The sequence below is a fragment of the Ovis canadensis genome, chromosome 3 (assembly GCF_042477335.2).
Source record: "Ovis canadensis isolate MfBH-ARS-UI-01 breed Bighorn chromosome 3, ARS-UI_OviCan_v2, whole genome shotgun sequence".
Lineage (NCBI taxonomy): Eukaryota > Metazoa > Chordata > Mammalia > Artiodactyla > Bovidae > Ovis > Ovis canadensis.
The window spans coordinates 6,890,127-6,915,111 of NC_091247.1; the positions used below are offsets into that span (position 1 = coordinate 6,890,127).

General features: G+C 57.7%; 2 protein-coding genes across 16 annotated transcripts; one reads left to right on the forward strand and one right to left on the reverse strand.

The window, feature by feature from the left end:
* Positions 1-9,101: 9,101 nt before the first annotated feature.
* Positions 9,102-14,718, forward strand: ASB6 (ankyrin repeat and SOCS box containing 6). Of its 6 annotated transcripts, none has more exons than XR_011255087.1 (7): positions 9,104-9,382; positions 10,429-10,610; positions 11,589-11,695; positions 11,791-11,899; positions 12,850-12,936; positions 13,235-14,530; positions 14,604-14,718. XR_011255087.1 is itself a non-coding variant. In XM_069580027.1 (6 exons), exons 1-6 carry the CDS (start codon positions 9,270-9,272, stop codon positions 13,900-13,902), a joined length of 1,266 nt encoding a protein of 421 aa, XP_069436128.1. In that variant the 5' UTR covers positions 9,102-9,269; the 3' UTR covers positions 13,903-14,718. The 6 variants fall into 6 exon arrangements, 2 of the variants coding, with proteins under 2 accessions (XP_069436128.1, XP_069436129.1); XR_011255086.1 differs by having other exon boundaries at positions 13,235-14,520; positions 14,594-14,718; XR_011255090.1 differs by having other exon boundaries at positions 13,361-14,530.
* Positions 14,719-14,911: 193 nt separating this feature from the next.
* Positions 14,912-23,359, reverse strand: NTMT1 (N-terminal Xaa-Pro-Lys N-methyltransferase 1). 10 transcript variants are annotated; one of them, XM_069580029.1, is made up of 4 exons: positions 23,181-23,359; positions 17,652-17,865; positions 16,682-16,934; positions 14,912-15,959 (listed from the first exon to the last, which is right to left on the reverse strand). In XM_069580029.1, exons 2-4 carry the CDS (start codon positions 17,811-17,813, stop codon positions 15,703-15,705), a joined length of 672 nt encoding a protein of 223 aa, XP_069436130.1. In that variant the 5' UTR covers positions 17,814-17,865; positions 23,181-23,359; the 3' UTR covers positions 14,912-15,702. The 10 variants fall into 10 exon arrangements, with proteins under 10 accessions (XP_069436130.1, XP_069436137.1, XP_069436138.1 ...); XM_069580036.1 differs by having other exon boundaries at positions 17,716-17,865; positions 23,181-23,353; XM_069580037.1 differs by having other exon boundaries at positions 17,716-17,865; positions 23,263-23,350.
* Positions 23,360-24,985: the final 1,626 nt, after the last annotated feature.

Sequence of the window (24,985 nt, forward strand, 5' to 3'; positions counted from 1 at the left end):
GTGAATACCCACACTGGCCTGGCTTGGGGCTGCAGCCTAGGTGGGGTCTGGAGAGTCCCACTCCACAGGGGTAAGAGATAGACAAGGCCTCTGACCTCACCCCCTCTCTCAGTCAGCTCTTGCCCACGAAAGCCTAAGCTTGTGCCCAGCACTAGTTGCCCAGAAAAGGAATCGCAGTCACTGTGACCCACGCAGCACGTCTGGGCAGAATCCAGGAAAGTCTGGGATCAAACCCCGGTACTGCCACCCACCCGTGTGCTCTGCGACGCTAGGCAAGTCACTTCTCTCTCATCTGTACCTACACTTCCGGAGGATTCACCCACAATGCATTTCAAGCTGGGCAGGGCCTTGATAAACGCTGGCTTGAGGAGGGACCCTTGGCTGAGCGTGTGGATTTCTGGGATTTTCTGGAACCTACTCTCTGGGTCTGCGAAGTAGACCTTGACCTCTGGTCACTGCTGACTCCCCTGAGGCCGAATCCCAGGGAACAGCTCCCCGCGCCGCCCCCAGGCCTCTTCTGCCCTGGCTCTCCCGTCCCTGCCTCTGCCCCTGTGTTCAGCCAGCTCCTCTGCCTCTGTGCCTTCTCCACGGTTTCCCTGTCTTTGGTTTCCCTCCGTCTTTGTCTGCCAGGAACTGTGTCCCGGAGGAACCAATACTCCAGGGCTTTTCTGTGTCCCTTTTCCAGAAATGGGGAGAGGGAGGCAGGGAATGAGAGAAAGAGAAGAGAGGAGGGGAAAAAATCAAAGCGCACATATTGGTTCCAGATGTGGCTCTCTCTCCCAGCCCTCTCCAGCAATTTAATTAAATTCCCCCAGACAGCCAGGAGGGTTTCTTAATGATCAAATTTCCCGGCTCCCCTCCTAGAACGGGCCCTCTCTGTCTCCCTGACGGATGGCCGACGGGACTCTTCCTGCCGTCAGCTTTGCCAAGCAGGGCCCACGGCGGTGGAGTGGGGTGGGGTAGGGGCTTCCCCGGAGCACAAAGGACCCTGCTCTGTGCCCCCCTCTGTCTCCCTCCATCCCCAAGGGCTCTGAGCCCTCCTGAGCCTTCCCTTGGCAGAGCCTCGCACTCAGCTGAGCTGCAAGGGGTGGAGGGCTCTGAGTGGTTCTTGCCCTGAGCTCCACCTCTGGGCCAGCCTGCCAGGAACTGAGGCCAAGCGGGCGACAGTGGGGGTCAGATGGGGAGTCTGGGTGAATCAAGACTCTGGGTTCACAGACCAGTGAGGCATGGGGCAGGCTCAGACCTCTTGGGCACCCTCCCCAACCCATTTTGGCAAGGAGATAGACTAAGGCTCATTGAGGGCAAGGCCTGGGCCGAGATTACAGATACCTGCCTGCCAAGGATGGAAAGGCATATACAGATGGTCTAGCATTTAGGTGGAGAGGATGTGCCCAGAGGAGGCCTGGGATGGTTCCCACATGTGAAGTTCAGTGTCCTTCTCAGTAGGACCCCTGACTTCTGGAGCAGGAAGGAATCTAGGTGAGCCTCGAAACCACCATTTTCTTGTGCCCATGAGGCAGCTAAGTTGAGAACAAGCCAGGCCAGACCGCAGGCCCCAAACCTCCTCCCATCTTGAGATGGGGGTCCTGAGGGGCTCTGCACGGGCTGAACATTTGTATTCCCCACCCAGCAAATTCATACATGAACACCCTAACCTCCAATGCGATGGCGTTATAAAGTGAGACCATTGGAAGGCGTCACCTTAGATGAGGTCATGAGGGTGGAACCCCCACAATAGGATTAGTGCCCTATGGTCACGTGAGCACACAGGGGATGGCGGCCACCTACAAGCTGGAAGAAGAGGCCTTGGAATGAAACCTGCCTTGCTGGCATCTTGATCTTGAACTTCTCAGCCTCCAGAACTATGAGAAATGAATGTCTATGGTTGGAGCCACCTAACCTATGGCGCTAAGACAGGCTGCAGGTACCTTCTCTCCCTGTTCTCCTTCTGATCCCTAAGGACTCACCTCTTCTGGAAGAGGCTCGGGGGTCAGGTGAGGCCTCCGATGTGGGCACACAAGGACGGCAGAGAAAGGGGAGGGGTCCCTCAACATCCCCTCTGCGGCTCTGGGCTGCCCATCTTGGGGCTTTGTCAGGGGCTAGCTCAGCCCACAGCTGGCTCTCATAGGCCCCACATCAGGACCACTTGGCAACGTCTGGATGCAGAATGCGGTGGGGACATGTCAGGGAGGAGGCTGCCCTTGGAGCAGGGGCTGCAGCCGGCAGGGCTGGACTTCCTGGAGGGGGCAGGTGGTGGGAAAAAGCAGGGTAAAGATGGGGGCAGAGATGTCCCTGGGGGTTGGGGGGTCTTGAAAATGCTCCTGAGTGCTTCCTAGGAGAGACACAGAACGAGGGAGGGGACAGGGCAGTCTTTCCCCGCCCAGCCCAGATCCTTCTGGCCACTCCTGCTCCCAGTCCCCTGGTCCCTCAGCTGCCCTCTGAGCCCCACAGAGGGCCAGGCCCTTCAGCGTGGGGACTGCAGCCAAGCAGGCTGGGCCGCTTGTGAGGGTTGCTGGGGGTCAGGGTGGGGTCAGGTGTGGGGGAGGGGAAAGGAGACAGAGAGGAGTTTGGGGGGAGCACACACAGGAGAAAGCCCAGGGTGGCGGCGGTGGCCCCACGGCCTCACCAGAGGGGGTCCGCCCAGTCTGCCTCTCTGCCGGGACCGCCAGGCCTGTGGCTCGCAGCCCCACTGAGGAGAGGAGGGAGACTAGCCCTGGTGCGGACTGCTGTGTTCTCCAAGTGGTGGCTCAGATGGTATAGAATCTGCCTGCAATGCAGGAGACCCAGGTTCGCTCCCTGGGTCCGGAAAATCCTCTGGAGAAGGAAAGGGCAACCCGCTCCAGTATTCCTGCCTGGAGAATCCCATAGACAGAGGAGCCTGGCGGGCTACATACAGTCCATGGAATCGTAAAGAGTTGCACACGACTGAGTGACTAACTAATACCAAGTATCTTACTGTAAGGAAACTGCCAAATTGAAAGAGAGAGAGAAATAAAAGGGGAGGGGGGTTTTACCAATTTCCCCCTCCAGGGCCCCCCTCCTGGCTGCCAACAGGGGGCACTGGGAAGGTAGGGTGCTGGGCTGGGGCCATGGCATTGGCCCTCCTGCAGCCTCAGCCCTGAGTGTGTGTGCACTCGTGTGTGAACGCGTGTGCATGACTGTGTCTCAGCAAGTGAGTGCGTGTGAGAATGTCTTGCGAGTGTGAATGCAGTGGCACACGCACGTGTGGGTGTGCGAGGGTGCCTGTGTGTGAAAGTGAGCATGAGCGTGTGTGAGCGTGTAAAAGGGTGAGCAGGAGTGTGGGGGGAGGGCAGCGGGAGAGAGTGTGGGGGGCCATGGCTGGGCAGGCGGTGGGTTTCCAGGGAGATGCCAAGGGCCAGGCTCAGGCTCGAGGCCTGGGGAGCCGCTTGCTGGCCGGCTGCCCTGGAGCAGGTCAGTCCTCTCTGCAGGCCTTGGTCTCCTGGACTAGGACCCAGGAATATGGCTGCCGCTTTCTTCCTGGGGTGTTCTGACCAGTCGATGGGACCTCCACGTGAAGTGAAATGAAGTGAAAGTCGCTCAGTCATATCTGACTCTTTGTGACCCCATGGACTACACAGTCCATGGAATTCTCCAGGCCAGAATACTGGAGCGGGTAGCCTTTCCCTTCTCCAGGGGATCTTCCCAACCCAGGGACTGAACCCAGGACCCACACTGCGGATTCTTTACCAGCTGAGCCACCAGGGAAGCCCAAGAATACTTCCCAAGAACACTGAAGTGGGTAGCCTTTCCCTTCTTCAGGGGATCTTCCCAAGCCAGGGATCAAACACAGGTCTCCTGATTCTTTACCAGCTGAGCCCCAAGGGAAGCCATGCAGAGCTTCTAATCTGATGCATGGGCCCAGGACGCCCTCCACCAGAGGCTGCTGCTGTCACCAGTGTGCCACTCATACGGTCAACCTGGGCCCTGCGGTGCCAGAGGACTGGGGAGGGCAGCTGGGGGAGGCGGGGGCGTTCAGGAGGGCCTCGGGGGAGGTGACTTGTGTGCTGGGAAGGATGTCCCTGGGTGAAGTTGGGAGAAAAAGTTTTTTAAATTAATTTATTTATTTGGCTGCGCTGGGTCCCAGTCCCAGGACGCAGAATCCCCGATCTTCAGCTCTGATATGTGAACCCTTAGTTCAAGTGGGGTCTAGTTCCCCGACTAAAGGCTGGACCCGGGCCCCCTGAACAGAGTCCTGGTTACTGGGCCACCAGGGGAGTCCCAGGAGGAGAGAAGTTTCTGGGAACAGACCATGCTCTGGTTCTCTACGGTCTTGCCTTCAACCCCCAGGAGTAAGAGGGTTCAGGGCCGGATCCTGCCTCTGGCTGGTTTAGCATTTTGAGTCTCAGGTAAGACCCAGTCCTTGGTAAGAAGGTGGAAAATACACAGAAGCACAAAGAAGGTCAAAGTTTCCCTGATCCCAGCCCCTAGAAATAGTCACCGCTAACATCTCAGTACGGGACCATTGAGAATTACTCCTGGGGACTACCCTGGTGATCCAGTGGTTAAGATTCTGTGTTTCTAATGCAGGGGGTGTGGGTTTGATTCCTGGTTGGGGAACAAGGATCCCAGATGCCATGCAGCACAACCAAAAATTTAAAAATAAATAGAAGAATTAGTCCTTCCCATGCACACATGTACACACACACACTTTTTCCCAAGTGGGATCAGACAGTACCTACTGTTCTGTAACTTACTTTGCTGAGCTTCTATAGAACAGAATCGACCATGTGGTAAGCCCCATATGTCAGCTGTTTTCACTGTTAGTGTTGAAAAGCTGGAGAGACTACACTTCTCTCCTTATTTTGGTCGACCCTTTTTCATCCTTTGTGACATGCCTGTACATGTCCTTTGATCATTCTTCTCTTAGTGTTTTCGTTTTCTTCTTGTTGATTTTCAACAGTTCTTTATATATGAAGGTTATCCCCTTCTGTGTGTTAGGTACTCAGAGTAACTCCCTGGGGAGGAGGGGGCAGGGACAGACCCTGCTAGGGTCTGAGCACTGGGTGCTTGGCCCCAGGCCCACTGCCTGCTAAGAAGCCTGGAGTTGGGTGGCAGGAAGTGGCTGGACTGGCAGGATAGTGAGAGGCAGGGGAAAAAAGAGAAGGTTCAGAGCTGAAATGAGAGTCTCTGAGTGACAGAGCCTTAATGGGAGGCAGATGGAGGAAACAGGATTGCCCTTGCTGACGGGAAGGAGGTCATGGGTCACAGAGCTTTCTAAAGATAGGAGTCTGGGAGACGGGCAGGCGACAGGGCCTACTCCATGGTGTGGTGCCCAGGGGCTGGGACAGAGCAGGGGTCAGCCCCTCCCTTCTGCATGTCCAGACCCTCTCAGGCCCAGAAGCAGAAGAGCTGCAGGCACCTGACCCCTGGAGGCCAGGTATGTGGAAGAGACCCCCAAACTTGGGTTAATGACCCAGCCCGGCTGTGTAGCATTAGGCAAGCACTCAAATCTCTCTGAGCCTTAGTTTCCTTGTTGAAAAGGGTGTAATACCAACACCTACTTATTGCTGTTCAGTCTCTAAGCCATGTCTGACTCTTTGAAACCTCATGGGCTGCAACACGCCGGGCTTCCCCGTCCTTCACTATCTCCCAGCATTTGCTCAAATTCATGTCCATTGAGTCAGTGATGCCATCCAACCATCTCATCCTCTGTCACCCTCTTTAGGAGGGTATATTAAGATAAGTATGTCAAACGTTACTATAGAACGGGCTCAGTAAATAAAAGTTAACTTGTGATTGTTACTGTTCTAATCACTAGACACTTATTCTTTTCTTGCTGGTAGAGGCCATTGGCGGCATCAAGGATCTCTTCATTGGCTCCAACTCTGTCAGAGCCAAAGGCCTTTGAGTTATAGGTGGGGAAACTGAGGCCCAGCATCCAGAAGGGCCATACCTGGGGTCATCCACTGGAGTGGCTGTGTATCCTCCAAAGAGATATTTTAGATCCTAATCTTGAGGAACCTATGACCATGGTCTTATTTGGAAATAAGGTTTTTGCAAATATAATCAAGTTACGGTGAATTCATACTGGATTAGGGTGGGCCCGCAATCCAGTGACTGGTGCCGTTTAGAAAAGACAGGGAGATCTGGGCACAGACACAGATGCAGGAAAGAAGGCCGCGTGGAGACAGAGGCGGGCAGAGATCAGTTCAGTTCAGGTGCTCGGTCGTGTTCAACTCTTTGCGAACCCGTGGACAGCAGGCCTCCCTGTCCATCACCAACTCCTGGAGTTTACTCAAACTCATGTCCATCCAGTCAGTGATGCCATCCAGCCATCTCATCCTCTGCTGTCCCCTTCTCCTCCTGCCCTCAATCTTTCCCAGCATCAGGGTCTTTTCCAATGAGTTAGCTCTTTGCATCAGGTGGCCAGAGTATTGGTTTCAGCTTCAACATCAGTCCTTCCAATGAACAGTCAGGACTGATTTCCTTTAGGATGGACTGGTTGGATCTCCTTGCAGTCCAAGGGACTCTCAAGAGTCTTCTCCAACACCATAGTTCTAAAGCATCAATTCTTTGGCGCTCAGCTTTCTTCACAGTCCAACTTTCACATCCATACGTGACCACTGGAAAAACCATAGTTTTGACCAGACGGGCCTTTGTTGGCAAAGTAATGTCTCTGCTTTTGAATATGCTATCTAGGTTGGTCATAACTTTTCTTCCAAGGAGCAAGTGTATTTTAATTTCATGGCTGCAATCACCATCTGCAGTGATTTTGGAGCCCCCCCCCAAATACAGTCTGTCACTGTTTCCACTGTTTCCCCATCTATTTGCAATGAAGTGATGGGACCAGATGCCATGATCTTAGTTTTCTGAATATTGAGCTTTAAGCCAACTTTTTCACTCTCTTTCACTTTCATCAAGAGGCGCTTTAGTTCTTCACTTTCTGCCATAAGGGTGGTGTCATCTGCATATCTGAGGTTATTGATATTTCTCCCGGCAATCTTGATTCCAGCTTGTGCTTCTTCCAGCCCAGCGTTTCTCATGATGTACTCTGCATATAAGTTAAATGAGCAGGGCGACAATATACAGCCTTGATGTACTCCTTTCCCTATTTGGACTCAGTCTGTTGTTCCACGTCCAGGCAGAGATCAGGTGATACCGACATAAGCCATGCCCAGAGATGCTAAAAACCTTCTCCATTGTCTTCAGAGGGAGCATGGCCCTGTGGACAATTTGAGGTCAGAGTTCTGGCTCCCAGGACTGGGAGAGAACAGATTTCTGTTGTTTTAAGCCACCCAGTTCCTGGTGCTTTGTTGTCACAGCCTCAAGGAATGAATGAAGCCAGGGTAGAGGCTGGCCTCGGGCCAGGCTGAGTCCACCCATCCCAGTTCTGCCCTGGACCCTATAGAATGGTCTAGAAGATGGGCCTCCTGCAGTTACTGACCACATGCTCTAGCCTTCTCCAGGCCCCTTAGGCCCCTCACCTGTGCCATGGAGCAAGTGACTTGGGGTCAAACAGGGCTGTGAAACCCGGGGGTCACTTGGGGGTGCCTGTGCCATTCAGGGCCCCGGGATCAACTGAGGGGTGGGGTGTGAATCCTTTAAAAAGGGGCAAACATCCCCAGACTCCCAAGGGAACTCCTGTAGAGACTGAGGTGCGCCAGAGCCAGGGCCCCATCCAGAGGGATCTTGTTGCCACAGGAATTTGGGCCCAGGTGTCCAGTCTTCCGATTTTACATGACAAGCTGGAAATCTCCGCTTCTGTGTGAGTAAAATAACTTTTGGACTGTGTATGTGTGTGTGTGTGTGTGTGTGTGTGTGTTAGTCGCTCAGTCGTGTCCAACTTTTTGCGACCCCATGGACTGTAGCCTACCAGGCTCCTCTGTCCGTGGAATTCTCCAGGCAAGAATACTGGAGTGGGTTGCCATTTCCTCTTCCAGGGGATCTTCCCGACCCAGGGATCGAACCCAGGTCTCCTGAATTACAGGCAGATTCCCTGCTGATCCCCCTACCACTTTTCTTGCTCCTTTAGGCAATGGAGGGGGAAGCAAAATTAGGTCTTCTGAGACCTGATGGGGATTTTAAAGGTTCATCTCTTGATCTGCACAACAACCTTGTGAACTGAAGAATTATAAGCAAGCAATTGTCCAGCCCTTGCTGCATACTGGACCCTGCTGGGTCCCCATCGCTGGCCTGGAAGGCTTTGGATTGCGTTTTTCTTGGTGGCCGGGGTCGGGGATGGGGGAGCCCTACTCTACCCATTTTTTTATGTTTAATTGTAGGCACATGGGGTTGTCTTTAAATTCATCTCTAAACGTTTTCCACTTCCTTCAAGACTTGTCCCTGAGGAGTGTCAGGTGGGAGAGACTCCCAAGCCCACGTGGTGGAGGGTGGGGGCGATGGGAGACCAAGGCTGCCACCTGAGCGGCTGGGACTGGCACACCCCTTCACGACGAGCTATCCAGAATCACGAAGGCATCAAGGCTCCACCCTGGGCCTCAAGGTTGTGGACGTTCGAATGCAAGGCCCAAGGCCAGACACTACTTCTTAGAAAAGTGGCCCCAGCCTTGGGCTCATTCCTGTTAGATTCAGCTGACAGTAACAGAGCTCTTGACCCAAGATCTTGCGTGGGTTTGATTATCCCCATTTTACAGATGAAGAAAGTAAAGTTCATTGAGTCCATCAAGGCAGAAAGTGGAAGCCCCAGTAGGCTGCAAGGGCTAAGGAATCGTCCCCATCGCCCGTCAGGGTGAGTGTGGTCCAGTCAGCCTGGGGAGAAGGTGAAAGCCAGGCCCAACCGTGGTCCGACCCAACTCCCACCCAAGTCGGGGGCACCGGGGGTCCTTCCTGGGAGCTGGGCACGGATCCGGCCGGTGTGTGCTCGCTCAATGGGCGGAGCTAGGACGGCGCCCAGCGGCCGCGAGCGGGATAGCAAGGCGGAGCTGGGCCGGGCCGGGAAAGGAGCTTCCGGGCCTAGGGCTGAGATCGGACTTGGCTGCCGGTCTGCGCCCTCCAGTCCTGCGGAGCTGTCCCCGCAAGGCACCCCTAGCTTGCGCGCCCAATCGCACCGCGATCCTCCGAAACCGCAGAGGGCGCTGTCGCCGCCGCCGCGATCCCTTCCCCGGGGCTTGAGCGGGCCGGAAGCGCGCGGGTGACTTCCGGCGCGTAGCCCCGGGTTGGGCGGTGCACCGGGCCGGGCGCGGGGCGGGGGACTGGACCCAGCGAGCGGCCGAACCTGGTCAGGACCGCGGGCTCCGCGACGTATCCCAGTCGACGTCTCGGCCTCGGTGGAAGGTGCGGCCGCCGCCATGCCGTTCCTGCATGGCTTCCGGAGGATTATCTTCGAGTACCAGCCGCTCGTGGATGCTATCCTGGGCTCCTTGGGCATCCAGGACCCCGAGCGGCAGGAGCCCCTGGACGGGTAACTCGCGCCCTTCCCCGCCTCAGACCGGCGCGGCACCCCTTTCCTTGTCCCCACAAATATGGCGGGCGGTGTCCTCATCTGTCAGAGGAGACCGAGGGCGGGCGGGGATGGGTGGAGGCGGCCGCGGCCCGCTCAGGGAGGCCCGTGGGGCGGGGTGGCGGCAGGGCCTCTGCCTCAGCGCCCCACCCTGCGCCCTGCCGGTCCTGTGCCCTCTACCTGGAGCTGCAGAGGAGCAGGATGTAGTCGGTAAACGCGGCGCGGGATGAGCTTTCTGTAGCCCGGAGTTTCTCGTTTGGTATAGACAGGCGCGCGTCTGTCATACGTTAGCCTGTGGGAAGGCTGTTCAGAAAGCGCATCGTTTAGAGGTTACATCGGCGAGCTAAAACCCTCACCCTTCGTGGTGATCGTGCTACCAGAGAGAGGCTGACAGTGGTTAAAGTGGTATATACTGCCTTACGTGGAGTGGAGAAAAGAGCCGAGGAGAGGGGGGATCGGGGGTGTGTTTTGGGCATCAGTTGGAATTGGCGAGGGGGGGTAGGCGGGTTGGGGCTGTGGTGCAAAGGGCTTTCTGGGTCCCTCAGCCTTTGGTGGACCAAACCGTCTCTGAGTGTGATCGGGCTTTGGGAGGTCTTCTGACCGCCCTGGCTGCTGGGCGGCCTGAGCTGGGGTGCAGCACCTTCTGCAGCCCCGGGTTAGTCGGTGTCTGGTTCTTGCCTTTGGCCGCAAGGGTTTCCTTCAGTGCCAACAGCGCAGGTGTATGAGGCTTTGTACCTAAGTCAGGGGCCAGGTTGTATGGGTGACTTGGAAGGAGGTTGATGACAGCCCCAGTCCTTTCTCAGCAAACCTGGAGTCTGCTCCATTGAAAAGATCCAGCTTGGTCCACCAACCTTTTCGGAAGAGACTTTCTGCCCCATGGAGCCAGGGCCCTGCCTGGGGTGGGGGTGGGGGCGAAGTGGGGGTGACTGCAGGAGACCAAGGCCACTTACCCGCAGGGTGCCCTGCCAACCTGTCCCACCCTCAGCTGCTCCTCTCTCCTGCCCCAGGCCCAGTTATGCTGCCAGCGAGGAGAGCCGCATCCTTGTTCTCACCGAGCTGCTGGAGAGAAAAGCCCACTCTCCATTTTACCAGGAAGGCGTGAGCAACGCCCTGCTGAAGATGGCCGAGCTGGGGCTGCCGCGCGCAGCCGCCGTGCTCCTGCGGAATGGAGCCAACCTCAACTTTGAAGGTCTGCCGGAGCCTGGAGGGCTGGGGTGGATAGATGGCTTGAGTGTGGCCTGCCGGGGGTGGGCAGTCAAGCCTCCAGGCTCTGCCCTCATCTCTTCAGGGGTGATGCCTGAGGAAACCCACACTGGGTGGCCTCCCACCCCCTGCAGTTTCCCAGAGGCCCTCAACCACCTCTGATCAGGAGCAAGTTTGTCGCTGCTCCTATCAGGCGACTGACTTAGCAAACTTTCCCCCAGCTCCCAGCTAAATCCTTGCTTCCATTAATGCAAAAATGGGGCTGCTGGCGCTGTGCCCAGAGCTAAGGGAAAGTAATTTTCTGCCGCTGGTTCTGAGCCATGTTGCATGCTGGTTCCTGCCACAGGGAGAGGGGGGAAACAGATAAGACACATTGGGCATAAATCACGGACTGATGGTGTTGGCGTCTAGCTGGTGTGCCCGGGAGGTGCTGATGGAGCCATCTTCCTTCCCTCTTTGTTTTGCCCTGGGTGGGGGGTTGGGGGGGGCAGGCAAGGTCAGCCAGGAGACACTCGGGACTGACTTGTTCCCGAATGGGGTTTTTGTGCTGATACAGGACGTGCCAGGCGTGTCTCTCCTCCCCTTTGGAGGACAGGCTCAGAGGCGGCTGGGCTCCTGGGAGGTCAAGGAGCGGGGGAGGCGTTCTGCAGTCAGTCACTTGGGAGACCCAGCTTTGAGCATTTGTGGGTGTTCCTCCCCACAGCCTTGTTTTAGGTCCTATTTTACAAAAGGGACTAAAACCCAGATTAAGTACCTTGTCCGTTCACTGGAACACCTCCCCAGGACCCGAACCTAGGCCTGACTGAGCACCCTAGCGTCTGACGAGGACAGCTGTGTCCTGACCCCTCACGGTGCCAGGAGCCCTTGGGTCGGAGCGTTGGGGCTAGGCTGCCAGGCTGGTCCTGGAATCCTGTGAGAATGTGCCGTCGGGCAGGGCTGATGTGAGCTGTGTCTGCGCCTTCAGACCCGGTCACCTACTACACGGCGCTGCACATCGCCGTCCTGCGAAACCAGCCTGACATGGTAGAGCTGCTGGTGCGCCACGGGGCCGACATCAACCGGAGGGACCGGGTAAGAGCCAGCCCTGCTCTGAAGGAGGCATGTGGCTGGGGCCCTGAGCCGCTCACAGGCCCCAGGGCCAACCTGGCTGTGCTTTCTTGGCTCAGATCCACGAGAGCAGCCCCCTGGACCTGGCCAGCGAGGAGCCGGAGCGCCTGCCCTGCCTGCAACGCCTCCTGGACCTCGGAGCAGACGTCAATGCGGCCGACAAGCATGGTGGGTGCTCCTGGGAGAAAAGCAGGATAGGCTGGGGCCAGACTGCCTCGTGAGGTAACCCTGGGCGTGCTGGGGTGATGGCTCGGCAGGCAGGCTGGAGGCAGCCCGTCTGACGGCAGAGCATGGCTGGATGCGTGCTGGTGCCTTCTGCTGACTCACAGAGGCTTGGGAGGTGGTGCATCGTGGCCCCACAAGGGCGTCTGCAGGAGCTGGACCTGTGTGCTCAGCTCCTGAGTGACAGGGCTTCCTTCCACCCAGGCTGGGTCTCAGGTAGCATCTCAGGGCCCAGAAAAATCCTCCTTCTCCTGGCCCTTCTGGTCCAATGTTTGTGTCAATGGAGAGAAAACGGCCAGAAACCTGTCACCCTCAGCCGTAGCTGAGAGGTCAGTTTGGTGTTTTGTTTTTGTTTATTTTGGGCTGTGCTGGGTCTTTGTTGGTATGTGGACGTTTATCTAGTTGTGGTGAGTGGGGCGACTTTCTGGTTGGAGTGTGCAGGCTTTCCATGTTGGAGGCTTCTCTTGGGAACATGGGCCCTAGGGCGTGTGGACTCAGTAGCTGTGCTCCCGGGCTCTCCAGCACGGGCTTAGTGGCTCTGCGGATATGGGATCTTCCAGGCCAGGGATCAAAGCTGTGTCTCCTGCACGGCAGGTGGATTCTTTACCACTGAGCGGCCAGGGAAGCCCAAGATCAGCTTTGGTTTCCTTTCATTTGGCTGCACCGGGTCTTAGTTGTTGCACGTGGGATCTAGTTCCTTGACCCGGGATCAAACCCAGACCCCCAGCATTGGGTGCACAGAGTCCTAGCCACTAGGCCACAGGGAAATCCCCAAGATCAGTTGTTTTTAGCCTTCATTATCTGGTCCCGAGGGTCTGTATTTCCTCCGGGCTGGCCTGGCCTGGCCTGGGCTTCCCCAGCCCCGCCTCTCCGCCTCACTGGCTCTCCCTCACTAGGTAAGACAGCCCTGCTGCATGCTCTGGCCAGCAGTGACGGGGTGCAGGTCCACAACGCCGAGAACATCCGGCTCCTGCTGGAAGGAGGTGAGCCCCACCCTTCCACTCGGCCCCCAGACCGTGAGGCGCGGCCACCCAGGCTGAGGCCTCCTCCCACCTCCTCTTCCCCCTCCTGGCTCTCCTAGGAGGTGAGCCCCACCCTTCCACGCACCCCTGGACCATGAGGCGCAGCCCCCTGGGCCGAGGCCTCCTCCCACCTTCTCTTCCCCCTCCTGGCTCTCCTAGGAGGTGAGCCCCACCCTTCCACGCGCACCTGGACCATGAGGCGCAGCCCCCTGGGCCAAGGCCTCCTCCCACCACCTCTTCCCCCTCCTGGCTCTCCTAGGGGCGGACGTCAAGGCCACCACCAAAGACGGGGACACAGTGTTCACCTGCATTATCTTCCTGCTGGGCGAGACGGTGGGAGGCGACAAAGAGGAGGCCCAGCTGATCAACCGCTTCTGTTTCCAAGTCACGCAGCTGCTGTTGGCCCACGGCGCCGACCCCAGCGAGTGCCCGGCCCACGAGTCCCTCACGCACATCTGCCTCAAGAGCTTCAAGCTCCACTTCCCCCTGCTGCGCTTCTTGCTGGAGTCGGGAGCCGCCTACAACTGCTCCCTGCACGGCGCATCCTGCTGGTCCGGCTTCCACATCGTCTTCGAGAGGCTCTGCTCCCACCCAGGCTGCGCGGAGGACGAGAGCCACGCGGACCTGCTGCGCAAGGCGGAGACCGTGCTGGATCTCATGGTGACCAACTCCCAGAAGCTCCAGCTGCCCGAGAACTTTGACATCCACCCTGTGGGCAGCCTGGCGGACAAGATCCAGGCCCTGCACTTCTCCCTGAGGCAGCTGGAGAGCTACCCCCCGCCCCTCAAGCACCTGTGCCGAGTGTACATCCGCCTCTACCTTCAGCCATGGCCCGTGGACGCCAAGGTCAAGACCCTACCTCTGCCTGACAGGCTCAAGTGGTACCTCCTCAGTGAGCACAGTGGTGCCGTCGAGGACGACATCTGACCGTCCGGGCTGTGGGGCGGGGTCTGGGCAGCCCCGTCCGCCTGTGGGTGATTGAAGTACCAGGGTGGCCCGAGGGGACAGCCTTCGGTCCGCCTGTTAGAAGGTGCAGGGTGGAGCCAGGCGGCTGCAAGCACTCCAGCGGGGGAAGGCCTCTCTCTGCAGGGAGACTGCCCCCGCTTCCCCTGCAGCGACTCCGAGCCTTGGCCCACAGTGGAACCGGAGACAGGGTTTAGGACAAGCACAGACCCTCCTGGTGGGAGGGAGTGCCAGGCACTGAGAGAAGCAAGAGGGCTCCATGCCCACGCCCTCCTGAGGAAGCCGGCCTGCCCCAGCCCGAGTGGAAACACCAGGAGGGGCCTGTGGGGTGCAGCCCAGCCGAGACCCTTGACTCTTCACTCAAGATTCTGTCAAAAAAATAAGTGTTTCAGGGCAGGTAGGGAGAGAGCTGAGCTAACTCTGGCCAGCTTCTATAGCTCTCGGGCCAAGCCACCCACCACCCTGCCCACCAAGGGGCAGGGCTCTGCTCTGGCAGCAGCTCCGTTTGTGCCAAACGTGGGGTTTGGGGACCACGCCTTCTAAAAAGCAATCATGCATGACCGTGGGCTGTCTTTCTGAAACGTCTCACATCGTGAGGGCTCATCTGATGGGAAAAGCTACCAAGGCTGAAAGCCAACCTCCGCCCTCTGTTGAGCCCTCACCAGGCCGCCTGCGGGTCACACAAGGTGGTCATTGTGAATTGTGTAACCGCCTTGGAGATAAGCTGAGGCGACTAAAGGATATATTTATAAAATTAAACTGATTTCTCTTGGCCTTAAAGGTCCTTGTGTAACATTCACACACACACACACACACACACACACACCCCCACACACACACACCCCACCTTCCCTGAGTTCAGGATAAAGGATCCCCCGGCAGCCGGGAGGGAGGGGTGGCAGGCACAAGATGCCACGCTTAGAGCAGTTTGCAAGCCGCATGACACGGCTGTCCCAGTAAAGACGAGCACCACTCCAGACGGGCGAGGGCCTTTCCAGCATAGGCTTCACCCTTTTATTTTTAACTGAAAATGCCCCCCCGAGGAGAAGCCACAGGCACAGCTGGGAGTGATGCTCCGGTCTCTCTCCTTGCCACAGGCTGCGGTGACCATCATGTTAGGAGGCCAGGGCCCCATCACCACAGCACCAGCAATGTGGACATGCCCCCATCCCCCAACAGCACCAGGAACATGGACATCCCCCCATCCCCCCACAGCACCAGCAATGTGGACACGCCCCCACCCCCCCAAGAGCACCAGGAACGTGGACATGCCCCCACCCCCAACAGCACCAGGAACGTGGACGTGCCCTCAGCCCCACGATTCAGCAGGTGCCATGTGGACTCGCAGCCAGGAGGTCCACAGCTGTAGGCCCCACAGTCCCAGCTCCCCCCCTTCCCCGAGGCACAGTCCTCAGCAACTGCATTAAGGGTCATTCTCTTCCTCCTGAGGCAGCCAGGCCTGTGGCTGGAGGGCCAGCCAGTGTCTTGGAGGTGAGGGACTCACTCTTGCTCCTGCTGGGAGCACAGTGGCTCAGGGGTCACCCACTCCCCACCTCGCTGCAGCCTCACCGCCCCATCCAGCAGCACTCCTCTGGACCAGGTTCCCTTATGCCTTTTTGAAAAAGAGCCTGTTTGGCAGTGGATGGCAGACAGGTGTATTTAGTGACCCCACTCAACACTCCCGAACCATCAACGTGGAGCGTCTGGGCCTCACCTGGCCGCCAGTCCCCAGTCCCACACCGGCCCCGTGCTCCGCCGGCCCGCTCATCTCAGGGCGAGGCTGTAGACGTGGTAGATCTCGTCCGGGAGGTTCTCCTGCCGCTCCTGGGCCAGGAGGCTGAGGCCCGCGCTGCGGACGATCCTGTGCACCACGTCCAGGGCGCGGCACACGCTGCTGTCCACGTCATCCAGGATGACGCCCTCCTGGGCCATGTTGTCCTTGATGACGACAATGCCGTTGGGGCGCAGGCCCTGCTTGCAGCGCCGCAGGAACTCGGCCAGGTGCTCATCAGTCAGGTGGCCTGGGGGAGGCAGAGGCCGTCACTGGGGAGAGGCGGGCTCCGCCAGGCCCCTGCGCGGCCTTCGGCACTGCCACTGACTTCCTGAGAGCTGACTGTGCTGAATACACAGGGTGTGCTGGCTCTCAACAGCCCAGAGGGGTTCACCAAACCCCACTTTGAGCGGAAATGGGCGCAAAAGCCACCTGCCCCACACCTGCCCTCCACCCATCCTTCCTAGCCCGGGCCAGTGGTGCGCACCCAGCTGAGTTCCTCACCTACATTACAACCCCAAACAGAACTCAGGGCTGGACCCCCACGGGCTCCCAGCAGGCCTGGGCCGCCCAGCTTGCAGTGGGGAGGCCTGCTGCCAGGTGGGCAACCCGAGAAGAGCACCCTGAGTGTGCCGTCAGGCTAAGTGGGTGCAGGATAGGACAGCAGGGCAGGGCTCGCTCTCCACAAACAGCACGGGGGGTGGCCAAGGCTTCCACTTTTCCTAAAAACCCCTTCCTTAGGAAAACTGATTTCCACATTCTTTGAGTGCAGTTAAAACTTGAAAATTAAATATTTTTTTCAACAAAAAACTGCCCCCAAATGGGTCGCAGCAGATACTGAGCTGAAACAAAACGTGGAAACAAATGAGCCTTCAAGGTGAAGCCCTGGGGAGGGAGGATTTGAGGATCCTCTGGCCCCCCAACCCCAGGAGCAGATGGGCAGGAAGGTGCAGAGAGGCACGGGAGGCTCACCTATCACCCACTGGATCCAGATCACATCGTATGACTGTGGCTCGGGGCTGAAGTCCTGCAGGCCGCAGCAGAAGAAGTTCCTCACTCGCTTGCCCTCCTCGCCCAGGTAGGTCTTGGCCTTGACCAAGAAGTCCTCCGTTACGTCCACCATGTCCACCACTCCGAAGAGAGGCAAGAGCAGCCGCTTGGTGATCCTCCCAATGCCAGCTCCGCAGTCCAGGGCATACGAGGTCCCCGTCTTGTTCGGGCCTTCCTGAAGCAGCAGGGAAGACAGACTGAAGAGAAAGGTTAGAAGCCAGACGGACCCCGTCTCTGCAAAGGGCCTTTCCTTGTGACCCCCCAGAACGACTCGGATCAGTGGCTGGTGGCTGGCGTGGGTGGGCTAGCGGTGGGCGTGAGCACAGCACAGCCTTTTTCTGGGTCACATGTTCCTGAAATGAAAGCCACCCTCCACTTAAAGGTGTTGACTAGATGCACTCATCTCCTCTCGCTCCCGAGACTCCCGTCACAAGGACCGTGGACAGAAGCAGTGCAAGAAGGAAGAGGGCATTCAGTGAACACACCTGGGAGGCTGGCACGCGGGTAGAGGGGCGGGCAACAGCAGCCGCGGTGTGTGCCGAGGGAGAGGAGGGAGGCGGGCCTGGGGAGGCTCCGACCACAGCACCGCCAGCCTGGCACAGAGGCGGTGGCAGGACGAGAAACTGGGAGCCTGTGTTCAGCAGACCAGCCAACACCCATAGCCCAGATTTTTGCAAACACGGCAGGAGAGCAACGGTTTCTGCCTCTGGAAAAATGGAACAGTCTGCGAAAATGCTGCTCTGTTCCGGCACTAGGAGGCCCCAGCGCGACCGCCGGCTCCTGGTGGGGGACCTTGCGGCAACGCCTACGAGCTGGCCCGCCCCACCCGCTTGTCAAGGCCTGGGTAGTGGACGTGGGCTCTCCTCCTGGAGAGCACACCGGACCTGCCTACCCTCAGAAACCTCTGCAGGAACTTCCGGGAGCTGTTGATGTCGATGCTGGAGATGTGGCCATACCCCCCGAGCATGCCGTCCACGGTGGCCGGGACCTCCTTCCAGTACGTCTTGGCCTTGGAGTAGAACTGCTTCTCGTCCTCGATCACCTCGCTCGTCATGCTGTCAGCAGCTGCGTCTCTGCCCAGGCACCAAACTCAGCGCCGGTGGCTCCTGAGGAGGAAAGGGAAGTGGGTGAAGCAGTCAGGTTTCGGGCCCCGGTCTCCTGGCACGGCTGCTGCTGGTCTCACGATCCTGTCCGATGCCGAGGAGCGGCTGGCCCCCCAACCCCCGCCGGCTCCTACCCCTTGGAGGGCAGGGCCTCCTGACTCTTGTATTCAAGTGGTTTTGCAGAGCTATCTTCATGTCAGCAGGAGACCCAGCGTCCCGGCTTCTCCAGCTTTCCTTTCCCGACAGGACACCTGACCTGGCGGCTTCTGACCCCACGGTAGACAGGATCCTGATCTAGTTAAAGGAGAGCAAAGCAGGGGACTGAAGCCTCCTCTCTGGGACCCCAAGGACCCCGCCTCCCAGCTTTGGTCATTAACACGTGGACAGCCTCGCTGTGGGGTGCAGTGCTGTGAACAGGGAGACAGGCAGGCGGACACACACCACCGTGCGTGAGGGCCACAGAGGGGCACAGGGGTGGGCAGACAATGGGCGCCGGGGGACGTGACACAGCAGCTGACACCAGGGAGGGGGACACATCTGCGCAGCAACTGGGAAGACGCGAGGGCGAGGGGCTCTTCCAAGGGGAAACTCGGGGTCCTCTAGGTCACGGCTACCAACTCAGCCTTCAGCCCAAAGGGCAGCAAGCTGCAACTACTCTGGGTTAAGCAGAAGTGGCCTGAGACGTGAGATTCCAGAAGGCGGTGTTGGCAGCTGAGTGGACTCCTGGGTGAGAGACCCGGCAGATGGCCAGGCCCCTGCAGCAGAACAGAGGCCCACAGCGCCCCACACCCGCTGGCTGGGCTGCGCCACATGGGGCAGGGAGGGTCACACCTCTCCCCATGGACAACACTGGTCTACAGATGCTCTCCGTGCACAGGGCTGGTCCAGATACAGCCCAATCCCCGAATGGAACCAATGCAAACACAAGGCAGAAACGAGGCCTCTCGCTGAGACAGAAAGTGCTATGGGAACTCAAGGGATGAAGAAGTCCCTTCCGAATGGCAGATGGGGCAGCAGCTGAGAGAAGGCAAGCCCTGAGCTGGGCCCTGAGGACCAGGAACACTCTAGATGGGGACAGGGGCAGAGCAGAGACGGCGTAGCGTGCACCCCACACAGAGGGCTGGCTCGGCTGGCTGCCACGTGTCACCAACAGGGAAGAGATCGGCTGAGTTTCTGAAGGGTGAGGATGTGCGGGGACCCAGCCTGGGGACCGAGCTGGGGCAGCATGGGAAGGCAGGGTGAGTCAGGGTCCCCAGGAGGCCCGTGCAGAGGAGGGGGTGGACGCACGCGCTCGCATCCTACCCTAGGCCGGGAGGCCCGTGCACCTGCCACGCCCTAGACCTCCCCACGTGGGCAGCTCATTTGCACCACAGTGTCTCAGCTCAAGTGTCATCTCCTCCCAGAGGCCTGCCTTGGCCTGCCCGAGGTGCCTTCCTCCCATGCCCTTACCCACTCCCCGTGGCTGCTGCCTTCAGAGTGTGGGTTTCTTTCTGAAATGAGCTGTTTACTGACTGTCTGGCCTTCAAGGAATGGAAGCCCCCCAGGCAGGGCCTTTTCACCACTGTGTCCCAGCACCGAGCCCACGGGGGTCACTCGGTGCAGAGGTGACAGCCCCCCAGTCCTACAGGAAAGCTGTGCGCCCCTGTGCTCTGGGGGCTTCACTCCCCCCCCTTTATACAACTCTGCAGGGCTGTAGCTAAGCCCACTCCCGCCCCACCGGTACAGTCCTGCAAAAGAGCTGGTACCCCCAGAGAGCGAGGAACGCATCAAAGGAAGTCACGGGAAAGTGCCCTGGGGACAGCAAGGGCCTGCAGGACGCAGTCTGGAGACTAGGAGGAGAGAAGGGGAGCAGAACATGAGGTGCGCTGGAGATTTTTCACTCCTGTGTCTGTCGCCAGCCTCCAACCCGCACATGTATTCTGAACTTGTCCCAGAAGGAACCTTCCAGAAGCAGCAGGCGTGCCCCGCCCAAACAACTCAGAGATATGGCTCCTCGATGCAGTTCCACTTCTGCCGTGGCCAGCCCTTTCCAGAGACCCCACCGGCGAGTGGGGTCACCAGGGAGGGCCCGGCCTGGCAGGTGAGAGCTGCTGGGCAGGGGGCCGCCTCCTCCATGGGTCCGGGCTTTCTCAGGGGCCAGGTCGCACGCGGGCCTTCTGAGATCAGAGGAAGGCCGAGAGGTCCATGAGCCCGACCAGGGTCAGCCAAGGTCCCCGGCTCGGAGGCCCCTTCCGCTCCCGGAGGCCCCTGCTCCGGCCCTTCTGCAGGCTCCTGAATCAGCTCTCAGGCCGATCCCCCGCTTCCCTGGGCAGGCGCAGGGCCCGGGACCCCGGCGACAAGGGCTCCAGTTACTGCACCCACCCAAGAGCCCTCTGGGTCACAGGCTGGGGGGTCCTGGGTTCCAAATACTGTCCCCCCACCCCAATCATGGCGGTGTCCCACACCCGTGTCCCAACCCCTGAAGCTGCCACCCCCCAATCAGAACAAGGATGTCACATGCTGCTTGTGAGAATGGGCTCTTGTCCCTCCAACCCTGAGGGACACGCGCGGCAACAGGACGCAGAGACCTGCCAGTCCCCAAGCACGCTAGCTGCGGCAGAGTGGCAGTGTCTCCTGACAGCTGACAGGAGAGGGGGCTGCCAGCCTGAATGACACCTGGGACTTGACTCGGTTTGGGGCGGCCTACGTGGGTGGGGTCGGCAAGGCCAAGTGGACTCCCCGGCCCTGGCCAAAAGGGGCCACGGCAACTCTGCCACAGCGTCCCTCCCGGCCCGACCACCACCCAGGAAGGAGAGCGCCAAAGCCAGCTCCTCCACACCACACAGCAGCGCTCCCCCTCAGACAAACTTCTGCTTCCGTACTTGAGTCTCTCCCCCCACTGGACTGGGAGCTGCCTGAGAAAGCAGAGGCAACACCCTGGAATGTACCACTGTATTTCTCTCGCATTCCACACAGCTCACAGGTATTCAACAAAATTCCCTGCCAATCAAAAGAACAGAATAATTGTGGGACAATTATTATCATTATTATTATTAATCCGGGGTGCACTATCCCCCTCTGCCCCGTTGTTTGCCTTTCCTCCCAGCAGACATGGCTCCTGGGCGCAGGGACACTGCCTCACACACCCTTAGCCTCAGACCTGATACAAGGGGGCGGTTTACTAACTGGTTGCTGAAGGAATCAAAGAAGGACCTTTGTGCGGCTACAGCCATTCTGCACTTTTCAGAAAATCCTACAAAGATGTACCCGTTCCAATGTGATAACACTGAAGCCCTTTACTGACAGTATGATTTTTTGCTTTACCAAAAGCCGTACAACACGATTCCTTTAAATGCCAAGGCCCCCTGAATGATCTCATTGACAGGAATCCCACTGACAGGCAGAGTCTGGGAATAAGCCAGGGAGGCACATCCGGGCTGGGAAACGGCAAGGGTGACTTTGCCATTTGTTCTAACAGCTTAGATTCATTAGTAAACATGACTCCTGGGGCCCTGTCTACACTGTACCTCCTGGCATCCAGACTGGGGTGGGCAGGAGGTCCCTAGGAGGCAGAGGGGACAGCAGAGTTATTGATCAAACTGCAAGAAGTCCTCCTACGCTTGGTCCAGATCACAGGAAGGAGCCACGTGGCCGCAGGGATGCGAAGGGGCCTGGGCACAGTCTGGCTTCGTGAGTGCTCTGAACGAGCTCAGAGGAGAAGAGAAACCCTTTGCTCATTAGCGAACTTCTGCTTCTCAGAGTGGAATGTGTCTGGGCATCCTTCATGGTCATCTCCCCACTCCAAGGTGTTCAGGGTGACCCTGAGCAGCCGCCCCAGCAACTACTCTTCTTCCAGCATCCGTGACAGAGAACGGTGTCTGAACTGTCACTACCTGTCAGTGGAATTCTTGTAAATGAGATTATTCAGGGGACCTTGACATTTAAAGGAATCATGTCGTAAAGGAGGAAACAAGGAAGACGCAACAAAGACAGGAGGAGATTAAACTCTGATGGTGAATGAACCAGGTCTGAACGCTGGCTCTGCCTCCCACTGGCTATGCAAGCTAAGACATAACCTCAGTTAAGCAGGTGTCTTTATCTATAAAATGGGAACAATATTGACTTTACAGGAGGGCTGTGATGATTAAATGTGGATATAAAAGTGAAAAGTGATCCAGACACTGCTGGGCACATATTAATCTTAAAAAAAAACAAAACAAAAAACAACCTCTGTCCAATGATATGCTCATCAATTCTCTCTGCTAAGTGTGAAGATCTAATGAGAAAATGTACTGAAAGGCCCTTATACACCGTGGCGTGTTGATCACACCTAAGGGATTATTCCTGCTACCGCAGGTGGTCAATCCAGTCGCTCACATGGCTCTGCCAATGGCAGCAGAGGGGAGCGAGCCTCCGGCCATGCAAGCACAGAAACCCTCAAGGTTTTGGTGACTCCAGGGCTTCTGGCCGCCACCAAAGCATGCCACATGTATTTACTTCCAACCCTCCCATAGTCCCTGGTACACACAGAAAAACCATTCACTAAAATGGAGCGATGCACACACACAGGAAACCAGGAACAGAACAAGGACAGAATCCAGACTTCTGACCCCCCTCAAGGTCCCCTTTCTCCCAGGGGCTCAGGCCATCTCACTGAGCAGACTCTATACATCCAGACCACGTGCAGTACAGCCCAGCCCCACTGGCAGGGCCTCTGACACCAGCTGTTTCTAACCCTTGTCTTACAGACACACCAAGATCCAGAGAGGCGCAGCTGACTGGGCAGCAGAGCTTGGGCCTTCAGATTTATGGCAGCCTCTCTGCCAACAGGCTGACCTTGGCTCCAAGGGCTCGGGGGGCCGGCGGGCTCTCTTTTGAAATAGCACCTCTGTTGAGCCGTCACTGGGGTCGGGTCCAAGGTGAAATATGAGAGCGACGCCTGTGTAACGGGCACGACACCCTGTGCCCGACTGTGATCTGAGCGGTTTTCCTGAATCCTCACACCCACCCTCCTTTGCGGGTGCGCGCCTTACCCATCTGGCACAGGGGAAACTGAGGCTCAGACAGGGAAAGGAACTTGCGGCGGCGGGGGTCGGCGTGGGGCCAGTGCCCTGATCAGGCTTGCGGGGTCTCAGCCTTCCTCCACCCCGGGACCCCGGGGGCCCAGGGCCGGCCGGCGGACCTTCCGCGAGCGCGCACGTGGGGCCGAGCCCGCTCGCGCTCGGGTCACGTGAGGAACCCGGGAGGCCTCAGGGCACCCAGGCGGTTGGGGTCCGGGGCCTCCCCTCTCCCGGCAGCCACTGTCTCCGCCCCACCCCGCTCCGCCTCGCGCTACTCACCCCGGGTGGGGGCTCCCGGGACGCGGGAGAAGAGGACGGGGAAGCGGAAAAGAGGGGGGCGGCGGCGGCAAAGACCCCCCACCTGCCCACGACCAGCTCCGTCCAACCTCGGCTAGAAGCGACACCTCGCGGCGCGCGCCGCTTTTGCCCACTTACGTCACTTCCGCTCTTCTGAGGGCGGGGCCGCCTCGGGCTCCGCCCCGCGCGCGACTCGTCCCCGCCCCCCGTCCCCCCCGCCCCCCCCCGGCCCCCTCCCGTCCCCCCCCCCCGCACCCTTGGGCTTCGGCCCGAACTCGACAACTTCCCTGCGCAGAGCTTATCCCACCTCCGGCTTGTGCACCAGCTCACTTGGAGCAGGCTTAAAAAGAGCATTTTGTGGGTCTTCCACTGGGTTACAAAAAAAAGAGGCGGGGGAGAGAGCCTTATTCAAGCCTTAACTCTACCCATAACAATTAACATCCTTAAAATATACAGATCCAAAAAAAAGTAAAGGAAAAATACCCTTGACAATGCCAAGGGGTTGCCACTCCAAATAAGCAGAACAAGTCCATGATGTTTCCATTTCGAAAAGGTTGCCCTCTCCTAGGTTCCTCCCAAACACAAATTCTGAATTGGTCCCTGAAGCAGTCGAGATGAACATGTGAGTTTGCAGGTGGAAGACCTTGTGAACCTCTCCAAGCCTCAGTCTCTACTTCCGCCAGATGCACAGAATAATTGCTCATTTTTCAATGCTCGAGGGTTACATCTGTGGGATACTGTGAGTTGAGCCTTCAGCCCTGTGTGTGGAGCCTGCTGTCGGTAAATAGAAACTGATTCATAATATTGGTCACTGTATTCATGTATAGCATAATATTCACAATATTTATCATAAATTCTTTTTTCCTAAACTGATATCCTGGCTTAGATTTACAGTGCCTCCTGGACACTGCACACAGGAGGTGCTTAAATTGTGTTTGCTCTAATGAAGTGAAAGCTATAGTGGGGCAGTGGGGTGCCCTGAAAAGCCCCACCGTTTTTTTTTTTTTTTTAATATTTATTTGGCTGAGCTGGGTCTTAGTTGCAGCATGTGGGCTCTTAGTTGTTGCATTTGGGATCTAGTTCCCTGACCAGGGATTGAACCTGGGCCCCCTGCATTGGGAGTACAGTTTTAGCCACTGGACCACCAGGGAAGTCCCCGACCTGCTATTGAGTCCCCAGATCTGTCCATATTATGTAGCATCCTCCCTTCAGTTCAGTTCAGTCACTCAGTCATGTCTGACTCTTTGCCACCCCATGGGCCTCCCTGTCCATCACTAACTCCCAGAGTTTACTCAGACTCATGTCCATTGAGTCAGTGATGCCATCCAACCATCTCATCCTCTGTCGTCCACTTCTCCTCCTGCCTTCAATCTTTCCCAGCATCAGGGTCTTTTCCAGTGAGTCACCTCTTCACATCAGGTGGCCAAAGAATTGGAGTTTCAGCTTCAGCTTCAGTCTTTCCACGATGAATATTCAGGACTGATTTCCTTTAAGATTAGCTTGTTGGATCTCCTTGTTGTCCAAGGGACTTTCAAGAGTCTTCTCCAACACCACAGTTCAAAAGCATCAATTCTTCGGCACTAAGCTTTTATTTTTCAGCTTTCTTTATAGTCCAGCTCTCACATCCATACATGACTCCCTAGGGCACTCCAGTTTAGACTTGATTCCCTGGCCTCGGACCCCTCTCCCAAGCTTCATTTTCCACACCTCTATGGCAGGAGGATAAATCTTGGGCAGCCTCAATCAGGAAGTTTCTATAATCTTTGTGGGTGTGGCTCTGAGTCTAG

What these genes read in the sequence shown, in the direction of transcription:
- NTMT1 (XM_069580029.1), bottom strand. Translation starts at nt 17,813, where the DNA reads ATGACGAGCGAGGTGATCGAGGACGAGAAGCAGTTCTACTCCAAGGCC. An exon ending in TCCTGCAGAGGTTTCTGAGG is followed by an intron (nt 16,935 to 17,651) that starts GTAGGCAGGTCC and finishes CTGCTGCTTCAG; the next exon opens with GAAGGCCCGAACAAGACGGG. An exon ending in CTGGATCCAGTGGGTGATAG is followed by an intron (nt 15,960 to 16,681) that starts GTGAGCCTCCCG and finishes TGCCTCCCCCAG; the next exon opens with GCCACCTGACTGATGAGCAC.
- ASB6 (XM_069580027.1), top strand. Translation starts at nt 9,270, where the DNA reads ATGCCGTTCCTGCATGGCTTCCGGAGGATTATCTTCGAGTACCAGCCG. An exon ending in ACATCAACCGGAGGGACCGG is followed by an intron (nt 11,696 to 11,790) that starts GTAAGAGCCAGC and finishes TTCTTGGCTCAG; the next exon opens with ATCCACGAGAGCAGCCCCCT. An exon ending in CAATGCGGCCGACAAGCATG is followed by an intron (nt 11,900 to 12,849) that starts GTGGGTGCTCCT and finishes CTCCCTCACTAG; the next exon opens with GTAAGACAGCCCTGCTGCAT.